Source organism: Oncorhynchus gorbuscha, linkage group LG23 (genome assembly GCF_021184085.1).
Source record: "Oncorhynchus gorbuscha isolate QuinsamMale2020 ecotype Even-year linkage group LG23, OgorEven_v1.0, whole genome shotgun sequence".
Taxonomy (NCBI): Eukaryota; Metazoa; Chordata; class Actinopteri; order Salmoniformes; family Salmonidae; genus Oncorhynchus; species Oncorhynchus gorbuscha.
In genome coordinates, this window is record NC_060195.1 from 18,262,774 (window position 1) to 18,280,871 (window position 18,098).

At 46.0% G+C, this 18,098-nt stretch overlaps 1 protein-coding gene across 1 annotated transcript in view; it reads left to right on the forward strand.

The window, feature by feature from the left end:
- The first annotated feature begins 12 nt into the window (after nucleotides 1–12).
- Nucleotides 13–18,098, forward strand: part of LOC124011704 (coagulation factor VIII-like) — a 50,136-nt gene continuing 32,050 nt past the window's right edge. Inside the window, exons 1-8 of the mRNA XM_046325192.1 lie at nucleotides 13–523; nucleotides 764–864; nucleotides 1,639–1,761; nucleotides 4,767–4,979; nucleotides 5,785–5,961; nucleotides 6,041–6,144; nucleotides 6,333–6,453; nucleotides 6,668–6,929. Of these exons, the coding sequence (XP_046181148.1) occupies nucleotides 360–523; nucleotides 764–864; nucleotides 1,639–1,761; nucleotides 4,767–4,979; nucleotides 5,785–5,961; nucleotides 6,041–6,144; nucleotides 6,333–6,453; nucleotides 6,668–6,929 (1,265 nt within the window). The 5' untranslated portion in view covers nucleotides 13–359. The remainder of the gene's footprint in view (nucleotides 524–763; nucleotides 865–1,638; nucleotides 1,762–4,766; nucleotides 4,980–5,784; nucleotides 5,962–6,040; nucleotides 6,145–6,332; nucleotides 6,454–6,667; nucleotides 6,930–18,098) is intronic.

An 18,098-nucleotide genomic window follows, 5' to 3' on the forward strand; every position in this document is an offset into this window, starting at 1 on the left:
AACAAAAGTTTATACAATTCGGCAGTAGACAATATTGACCACAGGGAGGCAGAGTGGCCATCATAATTTTTCCTATATTTTACTGTGAGCAGCACTGAAACGGACACGTCGAACTTCACTATTTCCAACTCACTACAAGCTCTACACATACACTCACTCCCCCTGTCTCTCACATTCATACACACTGTCTTTCTCTCTCTCCCCCCCCTGTGACTATCTCTAGTTTTGAACGTTCCCTTTAAATACCCTCCCTAACGGGAAATAACGGTAGTAAGCTGCCTGCAACCGTCCGGTCAGGCTATCCGATTTCTCTACGGTCAGTGAATTTACGTGCAGTCGGACAGGTGCTCGTGCTTGCGATGAGAACGCTGTTGATATCACTCCTCTGGGTCCTCGGCGGGGTGGAGGAGACCGTGGCCGTACCTGCCGTAGGCCGACATGCCACGAGAGAGTTCTACATCGCCGCGGTTGAGATTGGTTGGGACTATCTTTACTGGGGCAGCGCTGACTCGTCGGAACAAAGGTGAAGTTCTATCAAGTCATTACCTAATATCTATCCCTTATTTGTTTGTTTTTTGCTTTGAAGATTAGGTTTTTTAAGTCTGTCGGGTTAAACGTCAATATTGTAGTAGACTATTCTATTCAATTAAACGTTGAAGATGTATATAACCTTGGAGGATATTTGATTTGTTTTCATGTTTAAATCATTGCATTATACATTTTGTTTCAAATGTAAATATCCATGTTGATCATGAACTTCTAGGAGGAGGACCAAGGATTCCCCTCAGAAATACATAAAAGCTGTTTATAGAGAATACACTGATTCCACATATTCAGTCCCCAAACCTACACCAACATGGGCAGGTATGTGTACTCATTTTATGTATTAATTATCAATTACTTTAATTAGGTATATCTTTGAAATAAAATATATGCTACCACACACAGTGGTGTAAAGTACTTAAGTAAAACTACTTTAAAGTACTACTTAAGTAGTTTATAGGGTATCTGTACTTTACTATTTATATTTTTGCCAACTTTTATGTTTACTTCACTACATTCTTAAAGGAATTATGTACTTTTTACTCCATACATTTTGATGGGAAATGGTCCAATTCACACACTTATCAAGAGAACATCCCTGGTCATCCCTACTGCCTCTGATCTGGCGGACTCACAAAACACAAATGCTTCGTTTGTAAATTATATCTGAGTGTTGGAGTGTGCCCCTTGCTATCCGTCAATAAAAATAACAACAATTAAATGGTGCCTTCTGGTTTTGCTTAATAAAAGGAATTTGAAATGGTTTATACTTTTACTTTTGATACTTAAGTATATTTTAGCAATTCCATTTACTTTTGATCCTTATATTTAAAACCAAACACTTTTAGACTTTTACTCAAGTAATATTTTACTTTTACATGAGTCATTTTCAATTAAGGTTTCTTTACTTTTACTCAAGTATGACAAGTGAGTTCTTTTTCCACCGCTGCCAACACACACACACACACACACACACACACACACACACACACACACACACACACACACACACACACACACACACACACACACACACACACACACACACACACACACACACACACACAGAGAGAAACAGAGTGCTTTGTGTTGCAGGTATCCAGGGTCCGGTGATCCATGCCCAGGCCAGTGACAGGGTGGTGGTGCACTTTAAGAACCTGGCGTCCCACCCCTACAGTATCAGCCCTGTGGGGGTCAGCTACTGGAAACAGTCTGAGGGTAATGTCTTTATGTCTTTATGTCTACCTACTAGCTTACTACTGGAAACAGTCTGAGGGTAATGTCTTTATGTCTACCTACTAGCTTACTACTGGAAACAGTCTGAGGGTAATGTCTTTATGTCTACCTACTAACTTACTACTGGAAACAGTCTGAGGGTATGTCTTTATGTCTTTATGTCTACCTACTAACTTACTACTGGAAACAGTCTGAGGGTAATGTCTTTATGCCTACCTACTAGCTTACTACTGGAAACAGTCTGAGGGTAATGTCTTTATGTAACTTTATGGAAACAGTCTGAGGGTAATGTCTTTATGTCTACTTACTAGCTTACTACTGGAAACAGTCTGAGGGTAATGCCTTTATGTCTACCTATTAACTTACTACTGGAAACAGTCTGAGGGTGTGTGTCTATCTACTAACTTACCGTAAATACTAAATATATGTGTCTATCTACTAACTTACCGTAAATACTAAATCTGTGTGTCTATCTACTCATTTACTGTAAATTGTCAGCCACTGTCACATCCTAGAACTAGTGTTATAAAGTATACTGAACCCAATAAAGGGCTTCCCCACTGTTGTACACTTGAATTAAGTGTGTGTGTGTGTGTGTGTGTGTGTGTGTGTGTGTGTGTGTGTGTGTGTGTGTGTGTGTGTGTGTGTGTGTGTGTGTGTGTGTGTGTGTGTGTGTGTGTGTGTGTGTGTGTGTGTGTGTGTGTGTGTGTGTGTGTGTGTCAAATCAAATGTTATTTGCCACACACTGCGAATACAACAGGCTTACTTACAAGCCCTTACCCCACAACACAGTTTTAAGAAAAGACAAAAAAAAGTAAGAGAGAAAAGTAAAAATAATGATAAAATAATAATAAAAGAGCAGCAGTAAATAACAATAGCAGGGCTCCATACAGGGGGTACCATGACAGAATCAATGGGCGGGGGTACCGGTGTCGTGGTAATTCAGGTAATATGTACATGTAAGTAGAGTTATTAAAGTGCCTATGCATAGGTAATAACAGAGAGTAGCAGCAGCGTAGAAGGAGGGGAGGCAATGCAAATAGTCTGGGTAGCCATTTGATTAGATGTTCAGGAGTCTTATGGCTTGGGGGTAGAAGCTGTTTAAAAGCCTCTTGGACCAAGACTTGGTTATCCGGCACCGCTTGCCGTGAGGTAGCAGAGAGAACAGTCTATGACTAGGGTGGCTGCAGTATTTAACTATTTTTAGAGGTCCTGGATGGCAGGAAGCTTGGCCCCAGTTATGTACTGGGCCGTACGCTCTACCCTCTGTAGTGCCTTGTGGTCGGAGGCAGAGCAGTTTCCATACCAGGCAGTGACGGAACCAGTCAGGATGCTCTCGATGGTGCAGCTGTAGAACCTTTTAAGGATCTGAGGACCCATGCCAAATTTCTTCAGTCACCTGAAGGGGAATAGGTTTTGTCGTGCCCTCTTGACACTTGTCTTGGTGTGTTTGGACCATGTTAGTTTGTTGGTGATGTGGACATCTAGGAACTTGAAGCTCTCAACCTGCTCCACTACAGCCCGTCGATGAGAACGGGGGCGTGCTCGGTCCTCCTTTTCCTGTAGTCCACAATCATCTCCTTGTCTTGATCACTTTGAGGGAGAGGTTGTTGTCCTTGTACCACACGGCCAAGTCTTTGACCTCCTTCCTATAGGCTGTCTCGTTGTTGTCAGTGATCAGGCCTACCACTGTTGTGTCATCGGCAAACTTAATAATAGTGTTGGAGTCGTGCCTGGCCGTGCAGTCATGAGTGAACAGAGAGTACAGGAGGGGATGAGCACGCACCCCTGAGGGGCTCCTGTTTTGAGGATCGGTGTGGAGGATGTGTTGTTACCTACCCTTATCACCTGTGGTCACATGTCAGGAAGTCCAGGATCCAGCTGCAGAGGGAGGTGTTTAGTCCCAGGATCCTTAGCTTATTGATGAGCTTTGAGGACACTATGGTGTTGTACACTGAGCTGTAGTCAATGAATAGTATTCTCACATAGGTGCTCCTTTTGTCCAGGTGGGAAATGGCAGTGTGGAGTGCAATAGAGATTGCATCATCTGTAGATCTGTTGGGGCGGTATGCAAATTGGAGTGGGTCTATGGTTCCGGGATAATGGTGTTGATGTGAGCCATGACCAGCCTTTCAAAGCACTTCATGGCTACAGATGTGAGTGCCACCGGTCGGTAGTCATTTAGGCAGGTTACCTTAGTGATCTTGGGCACAGGGACAATGGTGGTCTACTTAAAACATGTTGGTATTACAGACTCGGTCAGGAACAGGTTGAAAATGTCAATGAAGACACTTGCAGTTGGTCAGCGCATGCTTGGAGTACACGTCCTGGTAATCCGTCTGGCCCTGCGGCCTTGTGAATGTTGACCTGTTTAAAGGTCTTACTCACATCGGCTGAGGAGAGCTTGATTACATAGTTGTCCGGAACAGCTGATGCTCTCATGCATGTTTTAGTGTTACTTGCCTGGAAGCAAGCATAGAAGTTATTGAGCTTGTCTCGTAGACTTGTGTCACTTGGCAGCTCTCGGCTGTGCTTCCCTTTGTAGTCTGTAATAGTTTGCAAGCCCTGCCAAATCTGACGAGCGTTGGAGCCGGTGTAGTACGATTCAATCTTATTCCTGTAGTGACGCTTTGCCTGTTTGATGGTTCGTCGGAGGGAATAGCAGGATTTCTTATAAGCTTCCGGGTTAGAGTCCCGCTCCTTGAAAAATGATTTGTTCAATTTGAGGTGAGTAATCGCTGTTATGATGTTCAGAAGCTCTTTTCGGTCACAAGAGAAGGTAACAGCAACATTATGTACAAAATAAGTTACAAACAATGCGGAAAAACAAACAAAACAGCACAGTTGGTTAAGAGCCAATAAAACAGCAGCCATCCTCTCCGGTGCCAAATGTATCAAATGAGTGTGTTCCCGCATGCATGTATCTGCTATGTCAGTCTCTGTGTGTACACACGTATATTCCTAGCAGTATATCTCTTTCTCTCTAGGGGCCGGATACGATGACGCCACGTCTAGCCAGGAGAAGGAGGATGATGCGGTTGCTCCAGGAGGATACTACAAGTACGTCTGGGACATCAACCCTAATGACGGTCCGACCGTGGGAGACCCAGAATGCCTCACCTACTCCTACTCCTCCCAGGTGGACACTGTACAAGACTTCAACTCTGGGCTCATCGGGGCTCTGCTCATCTGCAAATCAAGTTAGAGACACAACTTTATTCCTGCTATGTTGATCCCACATACCTTACGTCCAGATACATCACAACTTTATTCCTGCTATGTTGATCCCACATACCTTACGTCCAGATACATCACAACTTTATTCCTGATATGTTACTCCCACACACCTTACGGTCAGATACATCACAACTTTATTCCTGATATGTTGATCCCACACACCTTACGTCCAGATACATCACAACTTTATTCCTGATATGTTACTCCCACACACCTTACGGCCAGATACATCACAACTTTATTCCTGATATGTTGATCCCACACACCTTACGTCCAGATACATCACAACTTTATTCCTGATATGTTGATCCCACACACCTTACACAACTTTCTCTCTATGTATCACACTCCCCTTACAGTACAGTCAGACCCACTGTGACACATATCTGCCTGGTAAAGGAGGAAATGAATGTGGCTGCTGGACTCATAGCTGACTGGGACTTATTATGTGCTCTGCTCTCAGTCATACAGTGATCCTATCCTACCTAATGGAAAAACTATGTGAACAGAAGGGGGTCTGAATCATATAAACGCCGTACTAAGTAGGGATTGTCAATAGTTTACTGCACATTATGAAGCTTTAATACCCAGACTACCACATGGCCTGACTATTAAACAAATGAGTAATCTGACCAAATGTCATTTGAACAAATGAACAAATTGAACAATTTTCACCAAATGCGTCAATTCACCAAATGTACCCTGTGATATTCAGATCCATCAACTAATGTGTTATCTGTATTCTCTGCTTCCCTTGGGTTCTCACAGCTGCATTTACAGATAATGGAGTTCGGAAAAGCAGAGAGTTTATTCTGCTCTTTGCTGTTTTCGATGAGAGTAAGAGCTGGTACGGAGAGGTGGGGAGTTTCCGGGAAAGATTTAAGAAGGCCAGTGCAAGAAAACTGTACCACACCATCAATGGATACGTCAACTCAACTTTACCAGGTCAGGAGCTAGTTTAGCATGTTACTGTATAGAGTCAACAGTTCAGTCCTGTTGTCAACTATGTTTGGTATGTGTGTAGGTCTGACGATGTGCCAGGGACGAGATCATGTCTTCTGGCATCTCATTGGAATGGAAACGTCTCCAGAGATCCACTCTATACAGTTCCAGGATCACACTCTGCAGGTACAGCATATAATTCAAGTTTAAATCAGGGTTTACTTAAAGCTGTCAAAAAATCATTACTAATGGTCAACCAAGATTTTCCTTTTCAGAATGTTTTGACAATGAAGTTGTTATAACTCATTTGTAAGAATGTGTAACCAGTTCAGCAGCATTTCAGTCTGAGCCTAAATCTACCCTTGTCATTCCAGGTGATGGCCCACCGTAAGGTTACTGTGGAGATGACTCCAATGACCTTCACTACAGCGGAGCTGAAGCCCAGCACTCAGGGGAAGTTCCTCATCAGCTGTCAGATCCAAGCAAACAGCCACGGTAAGAGTATGTTCTCGCAAAGTTGTGAAATAAAGTTTTGATCAATTTGAAAGTTCCCAATTTGATTTGACACTCCTGTGTGAGGTACCAGAGTGAGACGTATACATTTGAGCCCGAGTTGCATGAATAATTATGTTGTTGAGAATGTGCTTTAAGGCATCTATATGGTGTCTTATGAAGTGCTATAAGATGTCTTTTTATATCTTTGTTCCAGTGGGCATGAGTGCAGTCTTTGAGGTGGAGGACTGCCCAGAGCCTGTGACGGTGCCCGGTCCTGATGTGCGTCGGGTCCAGCAGTCTGAGAATGAGGAGGACTATGAATATGGAGATGACATGTTTGAGTTATTTGTGTTTAAGCCTCTGAAAAGTCGGGCTGTGGGGCGCTCTCGAGGGGGGAAGAACAAAGTCTGGGTCCATTACATTGCTGCTGAGGAGATCAGTTGGGATTACGCACCCCACCTCAGCCAGGGAGACAGGTACGAAACCCCACTTTAAGGAGACAGGTACAAAACCCCAACTCAGTTAAGGAGAAAGGTACGAAACCCCAACTCAGTTAAGGAGACAGGTACGAAACCCCACCTCAGTTAAGGAGACAGGTACTAAACCCCACCTCAGTTAAGGAGACAGGTACAAAACCCCACTTTAGTTGAGGAGCAAGGTACAAAATCCCAACTCAGTTAAGGAGACAGGTACAAAACCCCAACTCAGTTAAGGAGACAGGTACGAAACCCCACCTCAGTTAAGGAGACAGGTACAAAACCCCACCTTAGTTAAGGAGCAAGGTACGAAATCCCACCTCAGTTAAGGAAACGGGTACAAAACGCCACCTCAGTAAAGGAGACAGTTATGAAACCCCATCTCAGTTAAGGAGACAGGTACAAAACCCCACCTTAGTTAAGGAGACAGGTACGAAACCCCAACTCAGTTAAGGAGACAGGTATGAAACCCCACCTCAGTTAAGGAGCAAGGTACAAAATCCCACCTCAGTTAAGGAGACAGGTACAAAACCCCACCTCAGTTAAGGAGAACGGAACAAAATCCCACCTCAGTTAAGGAGACAGGTACAAAACCCCACCTCAGTTAAGGAGACAGGTACAAAACCCCACCTCAGTTAAGGAGACATGTACAAAACCCCACCTTAGTTAAGGAGCAAGGTACAAAATCCCTTCTCAGTTAAGGAGACAGGTATGAAACCCCACCTCAGTTAAGGAGACAGGTACAAAACCCCACCTTAGTTAAGGAGACAGGTACGAAATCCCACCTCAGTTAAGGAAACAGGTACAAAACGCCACCTCAGTGAGGGAGACAGGTACAAAACTCCACCTCAGTGAGGGAGACAGGTACAATACCCCACCTTAGTTAAGGAGCAAGGTACGAAATCCCACCTCAGTTAAGGAAACGGGTACAAAACGCCACCTCAGTTAAGGAGACAGGTATGAAACCCCATCTCAGTTAAGGAGACAGGTACAAAACCCCACCTTAGTTAAGGAGACAGGTACGAAACCCCAACTCAGTTAAGGAGACAGGTATGAAACCCCACCTCAGTTAAGGAGACAGGTACAAAATCCCACCTCAGTTAAGGATAAAGGTACAAAACCCCAACTCATTTAAGGAGAAAGGTACAAAATCCCACCTCAGTTAAGGAGACAGGTACAAAACCCCACCTCAGTTAAGGAGACAGGTACAAAACCCCACCTCAGTTAAGGAGACAGGTACAAAACCCCACCTCAGTTAAGGAGACAGGTACAAAACCCCACCTTAGTTAAGGAGCAAGGTACAAAATCCCTTCTCAGTTAAGGAGACAGGTATGAAACCCCACCTCAGTTAATGAGACAGGTACAACACCCCACCTCAGTTAAGGAGTCAGGTACGAAACGGCACCTCAGTTAAGGAGTCAGGTACGAAACGGCACCTCAGTGAGGGGGACCGGTACAAAACTCCACCTCGGTGAGGGAGACCGGTACAAAAATCCAACTCAGTGAGGGAGACCGGTACAAAACTCCACCTCAGTGAGGGAGACAGGTACAAAACTCCACCTCAGCGAGGGAGACAGGTACAATAGCCCACCTCAGTTAAGGAGTCAGGTACAATAGCCCACCTCAGTTAAGGAGTCAGGTACAATACCCCACCTCAGTTAAGGATGCAGGTACAAAACCCCACCTTAGTTAAGGAGCAAGGTATGAAATCCCACCTCAGTTAAGGAAACGGGTACAAAACGCCACCTCAGTTAAGGAGACAGGTATGAAATCCCACCTCATTTAAGGAGACAGGTACAAAACCCCAACTCAGTTAAGGAGACAGGTATGAAACCCCACCTCAGTTAAGGAGACAGGTACAAAATCCCACCTCAGTTAAGGAGGCAGGTACAAAACCCCACCTCAGTTAAGGAGACAGGTACAAAACCCCACCTTAGTTAAGGAGACAGGTACAAAACTCCACCTCAGTGAGGGAGACAGGTACAAAACCACCTCAGTGAGGGAGACAGGTACAAAACTCCACCTCAGTGAGGGAGACAGGTACAATACCCCACCTTAGTTAAGGAGACAGGTACGAAATCCCATCTCAGTTAAGGAGACAGGTACAAAACCCCACCTTAGTTAAGGAGACAGGTACGAAACCCCAACTCAGTTAAGGAGACAGGTATGAAACCCCACCTCAGTTAAGGAGACAGGTACAAAACCCCACCTTAGTTAAGGAGACAGGTACGAAATCCCACCTCAGTTAAGGAAACAGGTACAAAACGCCACCTCAGTGAGGGAGACAGGTACAAAACTCCACCTCAGTGAGGGAGACAGGTACAATACCCCACCTTAGTTAAGGAGCAAGGTACGAAATCCCACCTCAGTTAAGGAAACGGGTACAAAACGCCACCTCAGTTAAGGAGACAGGTATGAAACCCCATCTCAGTTAAGGAGACAGGTACAAAACCCCACCTTAGTTAAGGTGACAGGTACGAAACCCCAACTCAGTTAAGGAGACAGGTATGAAACCCCACCTCAGTTAAGGAGACAGGTACAAAATCCCACCTCAGTTAAGGATAAAGGTACAAAACCCCAACTCATTTAAGGAGAAAGGTACAAAATCCCACCTCAGTTAAGGAGACAGGTACAAAACCCCACCTCAGTTAAGGAGACAGGTACAAAACCCCACCTCAGTTAAGGAGACAGGTACAAAACCCCACCTCAGTTAAGGAGACAGGTACAAAACCCCACCTTAGTTAAGGAGCAAGGTACAAAATCCCTTCTCAGTTAAGGAGACAGGTATGAAACCCCACCTCAGTTAATGAGACAGGTACAACACCCCACCTCAGTTAAGGAGTCAGGTACGAAACGGCACCTCAGTTAAGGAGTCAGGTACGAAACGGCACCTCAGTGAGGGGGACCGGTACAAAACTCCACCTCGGTGAGGGAGACCGGTACAAAAATCCAACTCAGTGAGGGAGACCGGTACAAAACTCCACCTCAGTGAGGGAGACAGGTACAAAACTCCACCTCAGCGAGGGAGACAGGTACAATAGCCCACCTCAGTTAAGGAGTCAGGTACAATACCCCACCTCAGTTAAGGATGCAGGTACAAAACCCCACCTTAGTTAAGGAGCAAGGTATGAAATCCCACCTCAGTTAAGGAAACGGGTACAAAACGCCACCTCAGTTAAGGAGACAGGTATGAAATCCCACCTCATTTAAGGAGACAGGTACAAAACCCCAACTCAGTTAAGGAGACAGGTATGAAACCCCACCTCAGTTAAGGAGACAGGTACAAAATCCCACCTCAGTTAAGGAGACAGGTACAAAACCCCAACTCGGTTAAGGAGACAGGTACAAAACCCCACCTCAGTTAAGGAGACAGGTACAAAACCCCACCTTAGTTAAGGAGACAGGTACAAAACTCCACCTCAGTGAGGGAGACAGGTACAAAACCACCTCAGTGAGGGAGACATGTACAAAACTCCACCTCAGTGAGGGAGACAGGTACAATACCCCACCTTAGTTAAGGAGACAGGTACGAAATCCCATCTCAGTTAAGGAGACAGGTACAAAACCCCACCTTAGTTAAGGAGACAGGTACGAAACCCCAACTCAGTTAAGGAGACAGGTATGAAACCCCACCTCAGTTAAGGAGACAGGTACAAAATCCCACCTCAGTTAAGGATAAAGGTACAAAACCCCAACTCATTTAAGGAGAAAGGTACAAAATCCCACCTCAGTTAAGGAGACAGGTACAAAACCCCACCTCAGTTAAGGAGACAGGTACAAAACCCCACCTCAGTTAAGGAGACAGGTACAAAACCCCACCTCAGTTAAGGAGACAGGTACAAAACCCCACCTCAGTTAAGGAGACAGGTACAAAACCCCACCTCAGTTAAGGAGACAGGTACAAAACCCCACCTTAGTTAAGGAGCAAGGTACAAAATCCCTTCTCAGTTAAGGAGACAGGTATGAAACCCCACCTCAGTTAATGAGACAGGTACAACACCCCACCTCAGTTAAGGAGTCAGGTACGAAACGGCACCTCAGTTAAGGAGACAGGTATGAAACCCCACCTCAGTTAATGAGACAGGTACAAAACCCCACCTCAGTTTAGGAGACAGGTACAAAACCCCAACTCGGTTAAGGAGACAGGTACAAAACCCCACCTCAGTTAAGGAGACAGGTACAAAACCCCACCTTAGTTAAGGAGACAGGTACAAAACTCCACCTCAGTGAGGGAGACAGGTACAAAACCACCTCAGTGAGGGAGACAGGTACAAAACTCCACCTCAGTGAGGGAGACAGGTACAATACCCCACCTTAGTTAAGGAGACAGGTACGAAATCCCATCTCAGTTAAGGAGACAGGTACAAAACCCCACCTTAGTTAAGGAGACAGGTACGAAACCCCAACTCAGTTAAGGAGACAGGTATGAAACCCCACCTCAGTTAAGGAGACAGGTACAAAACCCCACCTCAGGTACAAAACCCCAACTCATTTAAGGTACAAAATCCCACCTCAGTTAAGGAGACAGGTACAAAACCCCACCTCAGTTAAGGAGACAGGTACAAAACCCCACAGTTAAGGAGACTCAGTTTACAAAATCCCTTCTCAGTTAAGGAGACAGGTACAAAACCCCACCTCAGTTAATGAGACAGGTACAACACCCCACCTCAGTTAAGGAGTCAGGTACGAAACGGCACCTCAGTTAAGGAGTCAGGTACGAAACCGCACCTCAGTTAAGGAGTCAGGTACGAAACGGCACCTCAGTGAGGGGGACCGGTACAAAACTCCACCTCGGTGAGGGAGACCGGTACAAAACTCCACCTCAGTGAGGGAGACCGGTACAAAACTCCACCTCAGTGAGGGAGACAGGTACAATACCCCACCTCAGTTAAGGAGTCAGGTACAATACCCCACCTCAGTTAAGGATGCAGGTACAAAACCCCACCTTAGTTAAGGAGCAAGGTATGAAATCCCACCTCAGTTAAGGAAACGGGTACAAAACGCCACCTCAGTTAAGGAGACAGGTATGAAATCCCACCTCATTTAAGGAGACAGGTACAAAACCCCAACTCAGTTAAGGAGACAGGTATGAAACCCCACCTCAGTTAAGTAGACAGGTACAAAATCCCACCTCAGTTTAGGAGACAGGTACAAAACCCCAACTCGGTTAAGGAGACAGGTACAAAACCCCACCTCAGTTAAGGAGACAGGTACAAAACCCCACCTTAGTTAAGGAGACAGGTACAAAACTCCACCTCAGTGAGGGAGACAGGTACAAAACCACCTCAGTGAGGGAGACAGGTACAAAACTCCACCTCAGTGAGGGAGACAGGTACAATACCCCACCTTAGTTAAGGAGACAGGTACGAAATCCCATCTCAGTTAAGGAGACAGGTACAAAACCCCACCTTAGTTAAGGAGACAGGTACGAAACCCCAACTCAGTTAAGGAGACAGGTATGAAACCCCACCTCAGTTAAGGAGACAGGTACAAAATCCCACCTCAGTTAAGGATAAAGGTACAAAACCCCAACTCATTTAAGGAGAAAGGTACAAAATCCCACCTCAGTTAAGGAGACAGGTACAAAACCCCACCTCAGTTAAGGAGACAGGTACAAAACCCCACCTCAGTTAAGGAGACAGGTACAAAACCCCACCTTAGTTAAGGAGCAAGGTACAAAATCCCTTCTCAGTTAAGGAGACAGGTATGAAACCCCACCTCAGTTAATGAGACAGGTACAACACCCCACCTCAGTTAAGGAGTCAGGTACGAAACGGCACCTCAGTTAAGGAGTCAGGTACGAAACGGCACCTCAGTGAGGGGGACCGGTACAAAACTCCACCTCGGTGAGGGAGACCGGTACAAAACTCCACCTCTGTGAGGGAGACCGGTACAAAACTCCACCTCAGTGAGGGAGACAGGTACAAAACTCCACCTCAGCGAGGGAGACAGGTACAATAGCCCACCTCAGTTAAGGAGTCAGGTACAATACCCCACCTCAGTTAAGGATGCAGGTACAAAACCCCAACTCAGTTAAGGAGACAGGTATGAAACCCCACCTCAGTTAAGGAGACAGGTACAAAATCCCACCTCAGTTAAGGAGACAGGTACAAAACCCCAACTCAGTTAAGGAGACAGGTACAAAACCCCACCTCAGTTAAGGAGACAGGTACAAAACCCCACCTTAGTTAAGGAGACAGGTACAAAACTCCACCTCAGTGAGGGAGACAGGTACAAAACCACCTCGGTGAGGGAGACAGGTACAATACCCCACCTTAGTTAAGGAGCAAGGTACGAAATCCCACCTCAGTTAAGGAAACGGGTACAAAACGCCACCTCAGTTAAGGAGACAGGTATGAAACCCCACCTCAGTTAAGGAGACAGGTACAAAACCCCACCTCAGTTAAGGAGAAAGGTACAAAACCCCACCTCAGTTAAGGAGAAAGGTACAAAATCCCACCTCAGTTAAGGAGACAGGTACAAAATCCCACCTCAGTTAAGGAGACAGGTACAAAACCCCACCTCAGTTAAGGAGACAGGCACAAAACCCCAACACAGTTAAGGAGACAGGTACAAAACCCCACCTCAGTTAAGGAGACAGGTTAAAAAAAACACCTCAGTTAAGGAGACAGGTACAAAACCCCACCTCAGTTAAGGAGCGAGGTACAAAATCCCACCTCAGTTAAGGAGACAGGTACGAAACCCCAACTCAGTTAAGGAGACAGGTACAAAATCCCACCTCAGTTAAGGAGAAAGGTACGAAACCCCAACTCAGTTAAGGAGACAGGTATGAAACCCCACCTCAGTTAAGGAGACAGGTACAAAACCCCAACTCAGTTAAGGAGCAAGGTATGAAACCCCACCTCAGTTAAGGAGACAGATACATACCACCTCAGTTAAGGAGACAGGTACAAAACCCCAACTCAGTTAAGGAGAAAGGTACAAAATCCCACCTCAGTTAAGGAGACAGGTACAAAACCCCACCTCAGTTAAGGAGACAGGTACAAAACCCCACCTCAGTTAAGGAGACAGGTACAAAATCCCACCTCAGTTAAGGAGACAGGTTCAAAACCCCAACTTAGTTCAGGAGACAGGTACAAAATCCCACCTCAGTTAAGGAAACAGGTACAAAACGCCACCTCAGTGAGGGAGACAGGTACAAAACTCCACCTCAGTGGGGGAGACAGGTACAATACCCTACCTTAGTTAAGGAGACATGTACAAAACCCCACCTTAGTTAAGGAGACCGGTACAAAACTCCACCTCAGTGAGGGAGACCGGTACAAAACTCCACCTCAGTGAGGGATACCGGTACAAAACTCCACCTCAGTGAGGGAGACAGGTACAAAACTCCACCTCAGTGAGGGAGACAGGTACAATACCCCACCTCAGTTAAGGAGTCAGGTACAATACCCCACCTCAGTTAAGGATAGAGGTACAAAACCCCACCTTAGTTAAGGAGCAAGGTACGGAATCCCACCTCAGTTAAGGAAACGGGTACAAAACGCCACCTCAGTTAAGGAGACAGGTATGAAACCCCACCTCAGTTAAGGAGACAGGTACGAAACCCCACCTCAGTTAAGGAGACAGGTATGAAACCCCACCTCAGTTAAGGAGACAGGTACAAAATCCCACCTCTGTTAAGGAGACAGGTACAAAACCCCAACTCAGTGAGGGACACCGGTACAAAACTCCACCTCAGTGAGGGAGACAGGTACAAAACTCCACCTCAGTGAGGAGACAGGTACAATACCCCACCGTAGTTAAGGAGCAGGTACAAAATCCCACCTCAGTTAAGGAGACAGGTACAAACCCCACCTTAGTTAAGGAGACAGGGAAATCCCACCTCAGTTAAGGAAACCGGTACAAAACTCCACCTCAGTGAGGGAGACAGGTACAATACCCCACCTCAGTGAAGGAGACAGGTACAATACCCCACCTTAGTTAAGGAGACAGGTACAATACCCCACCTCAGTTAAGGATGCAGGTACAAACCCCACCTTAGTTAAGGAGCAGGTACAAAACCCTACCTCAGTTAAGTAGACAGGTACAAAACCCCACCTCAGTTAAGTAGATAGGTACAAAACCCCACCTCAGTTAAGGAGACAGGTACAAAACCCCACCTTAGTTAAGGAGCAAGGTACAAAACCCCACCTTAGTTAAGGAGACAGATATGAAACCCCACCTCAGTTAAGGAAACAGGTACAAAACGCCACCTCAGTGAGGGAGACAGGTACAAAACTCCACCTCAGTGAGGGAGACAGGTACAAAACCCCAACTTAGTTCAGGAGACAGGTAGGAAATCCCACCTCAGTTAAGGAAACGGGTACAAAAAGGTATGAAACCCCACCTCAGTTAAGGAGACAGGTATGAAACCCCACCTCAGTTAAGGAGACATGTACAAAACCCCACCTTAGTTAAGGAGACAGGTACGAAACCCCAACTCAGTTAAGGAGACAGGTATGAAACCCCACCTCAGTTAAGGAGCAAGGTACAAAACCCCAACTCAGTTAAGGAGACAGGTATGAAACCCCACCTCAGTTAAGGAGACAGGTACAAAATCCCACCTCAGTTAAGGAGAAAGGTACAAAACCCCAACTCAGTTAAGGAGACAGGTACAAAATCCCGCCTCAGTTAAGGAGACAGGTACAAACCCCACCTCAGTTAAGGAGACAGGTACAAAACCCCACCTCAGTTAAGGAGACAGGTACAAAACCCTACCTCAGTTAAGTAGACAGGTACAAAACCCCACCTCAGTTAAGTAGATAGGTACAAAACCCCACCTCAGTTAAGGAGACAGGTACAAAATCCCTTCTCAGTTAAGGAGACAGATATGAAACCCCACCTCAGTTAAGGAAACAGGTACAAAACGCCACCTCAGTGAGGGAGACAGGTACAAAACTCCACCTCAGTGAGGGAGACAGGTACAAAACCCCAACTTAGTTCAGGAGACAGGTAGGAAATCCCACCTCAGTTAAGGAAACAGGTACAAAACGCCACCTCAGTGAGGGAGACAGGTATAAAACTCCACCTCAGTGAGGGAGACAGGTACAATACCCTACCTTAGTTAAGGAGACATGTACAAAACCCCACCTTAGTAAGGAGACAGGTACGAAACCCCACCTCAGTTAAGGAGTCAGGTACGAAACGGCACCTCAGTGAGGGAGACCGGTACAAAAATCCAACTCAGTGAGGGAGACCGGTACAAAACTCCACCTCAGTGAGGGAGACAGGTACAAAACTCCACCTCAGCGAGGGAGACAGGTACAATAGCCCACCTCAGTTAAGGAGTCAGGTACAATACCCCACCTCAGTTAAGGATGCAGGTACAAAACCCCACCTTAGTTAAGGAGCAAGGTATGAAATCCCACCTCAGTTAAGGAAACGGGTACAAAACGCCACCTCAGTTAAGGAGACAGGTATGAAATCCCACCTCATTTAAGGAGACAGGTACAAAACCCCAACTCAGTTAAGGAGACAGGTATGAAACCCCACCTCAGTTAAGGAGACAGGTACAAAATCCCACCTCAGTTAAGGAGACAGGTACAAAACCCCAACTCGGTTAAGGAGACAGGTACAAAACCCCACCTCAGTTAAGGAGACAGGTACAAAACCCACCTTAGTTAAGGAGACAGGTACAAAACTCCACCTCAGTGAGGGAGACAGGTACAAAACCACCTCAGTGAGGGAGACAGGTACAAAACTCCACCTCAGTTAAGGAGACAGGTACAATACCCCACCTTAGTTAAGGAGACAGGTACGAAATCCCATCTCAGTTAAGGAGACAGGTACAAAACCCCACCTTAGTTAAGGAGACAGGTACAAACCCCAACTCAGTTAAGGAGACAGGTATGAAACCCCACCTCAGTTAAGGAGACAGGTACAAAATCCCACCTCAGTTAAGGAGAAAGGTACAAAACCCCAACTCATTTAAGGAGAAAGGTACAAAATCCCACCTCAGTTAAGGAGACAGGTACAAAACCCCACCTCAGTTAAGGAGACAGGTACAAAACCCCACCTCAGTTAAGGAGACAGGTACAAAACCCCACCTTAGTTAAGGAGCAAGGTACAAAATCCTTCTCAGTTAAGGAGACAGGTATGAAACCCCACCTCAGTTAATGAGACAGGTACAACACCCCACCTCAGTTAAGGAGTCAGGTACGAAACGGCACCTCAGTTAAGGAGTCAGGTACGAAACGGCACCTCAGTGAGGGGGACCGGTACAAAACTCCACCTCGGTGAGGGAGACCGGTACAAAACTCCACCTCTGTGAGGAGACAGGTACAAAACTCCACCTCAGTGAGGGAGACAGGTACAAAACTCCACCTCAGCGAGGGAGACAGGTACAATAGCCCACCTCAGTTAAGGAGTCAGGTACAATACCCCACCTCAGTTAAGGATGCAGGTACAAAACCCCAACTCAGTTAAGGAGACAGGTATGAAACCCCACCTCAGTTAAGGAGACAGGTACAAAATCCCACCTCAGTTAAGGAGACAGGTACAAAACCCCAACTCAGTTAAGGAGACAGGTACAAAACCCCACCTCAGTTAAGGAGACAGGTACAAAACCCCACCTCAGTTAAGGAGACAGGTACAAAACTCCACCTCAGTTAAGGAGACAGGTACAAAACCACCTCGGTGAGGAGACAGGTACAAAACCCCACCTTAGTTAAGGAGAAGGTACAAAACCCCACCTCAGTTAAGGAGACAGGTACAAAATCCCACCTCAGTTAAGGAGACAGGTATGAAACCCCACCTCAGTTAAGGAGACAGGTACAAAACCCCACCTCAGTTAAGGAGAAAACAAAACTCCACCCACCTCAGTTAAGGAGACAGGTACAAAACCCCACCTCAGTTAAGGAGACCAAAACCCCACCTCAGTTAAGGAGACAGGTACAAAACCCCACCTCAGTTAAGGAGACAGGTACAAAACCCCAACCTCAGTTAAGGAGACAGGTACAAAACCCCACCTCAGTTAAGGAGACAGGTACAAAAACCTCAGTTAAGGAGACAGGTACAAAACCCCACCTCAGTTAAGGAGACAGGTACAAAACCCCACCTCAGTTAAGGAGACAGGTACAAACCCCAACTCAGTTAAGGAGACCAAAACCCCACCTCAGTCAGTTAAGGAGACAGATACAAACCCCCTCAGTTAAGGAGACAGGTACA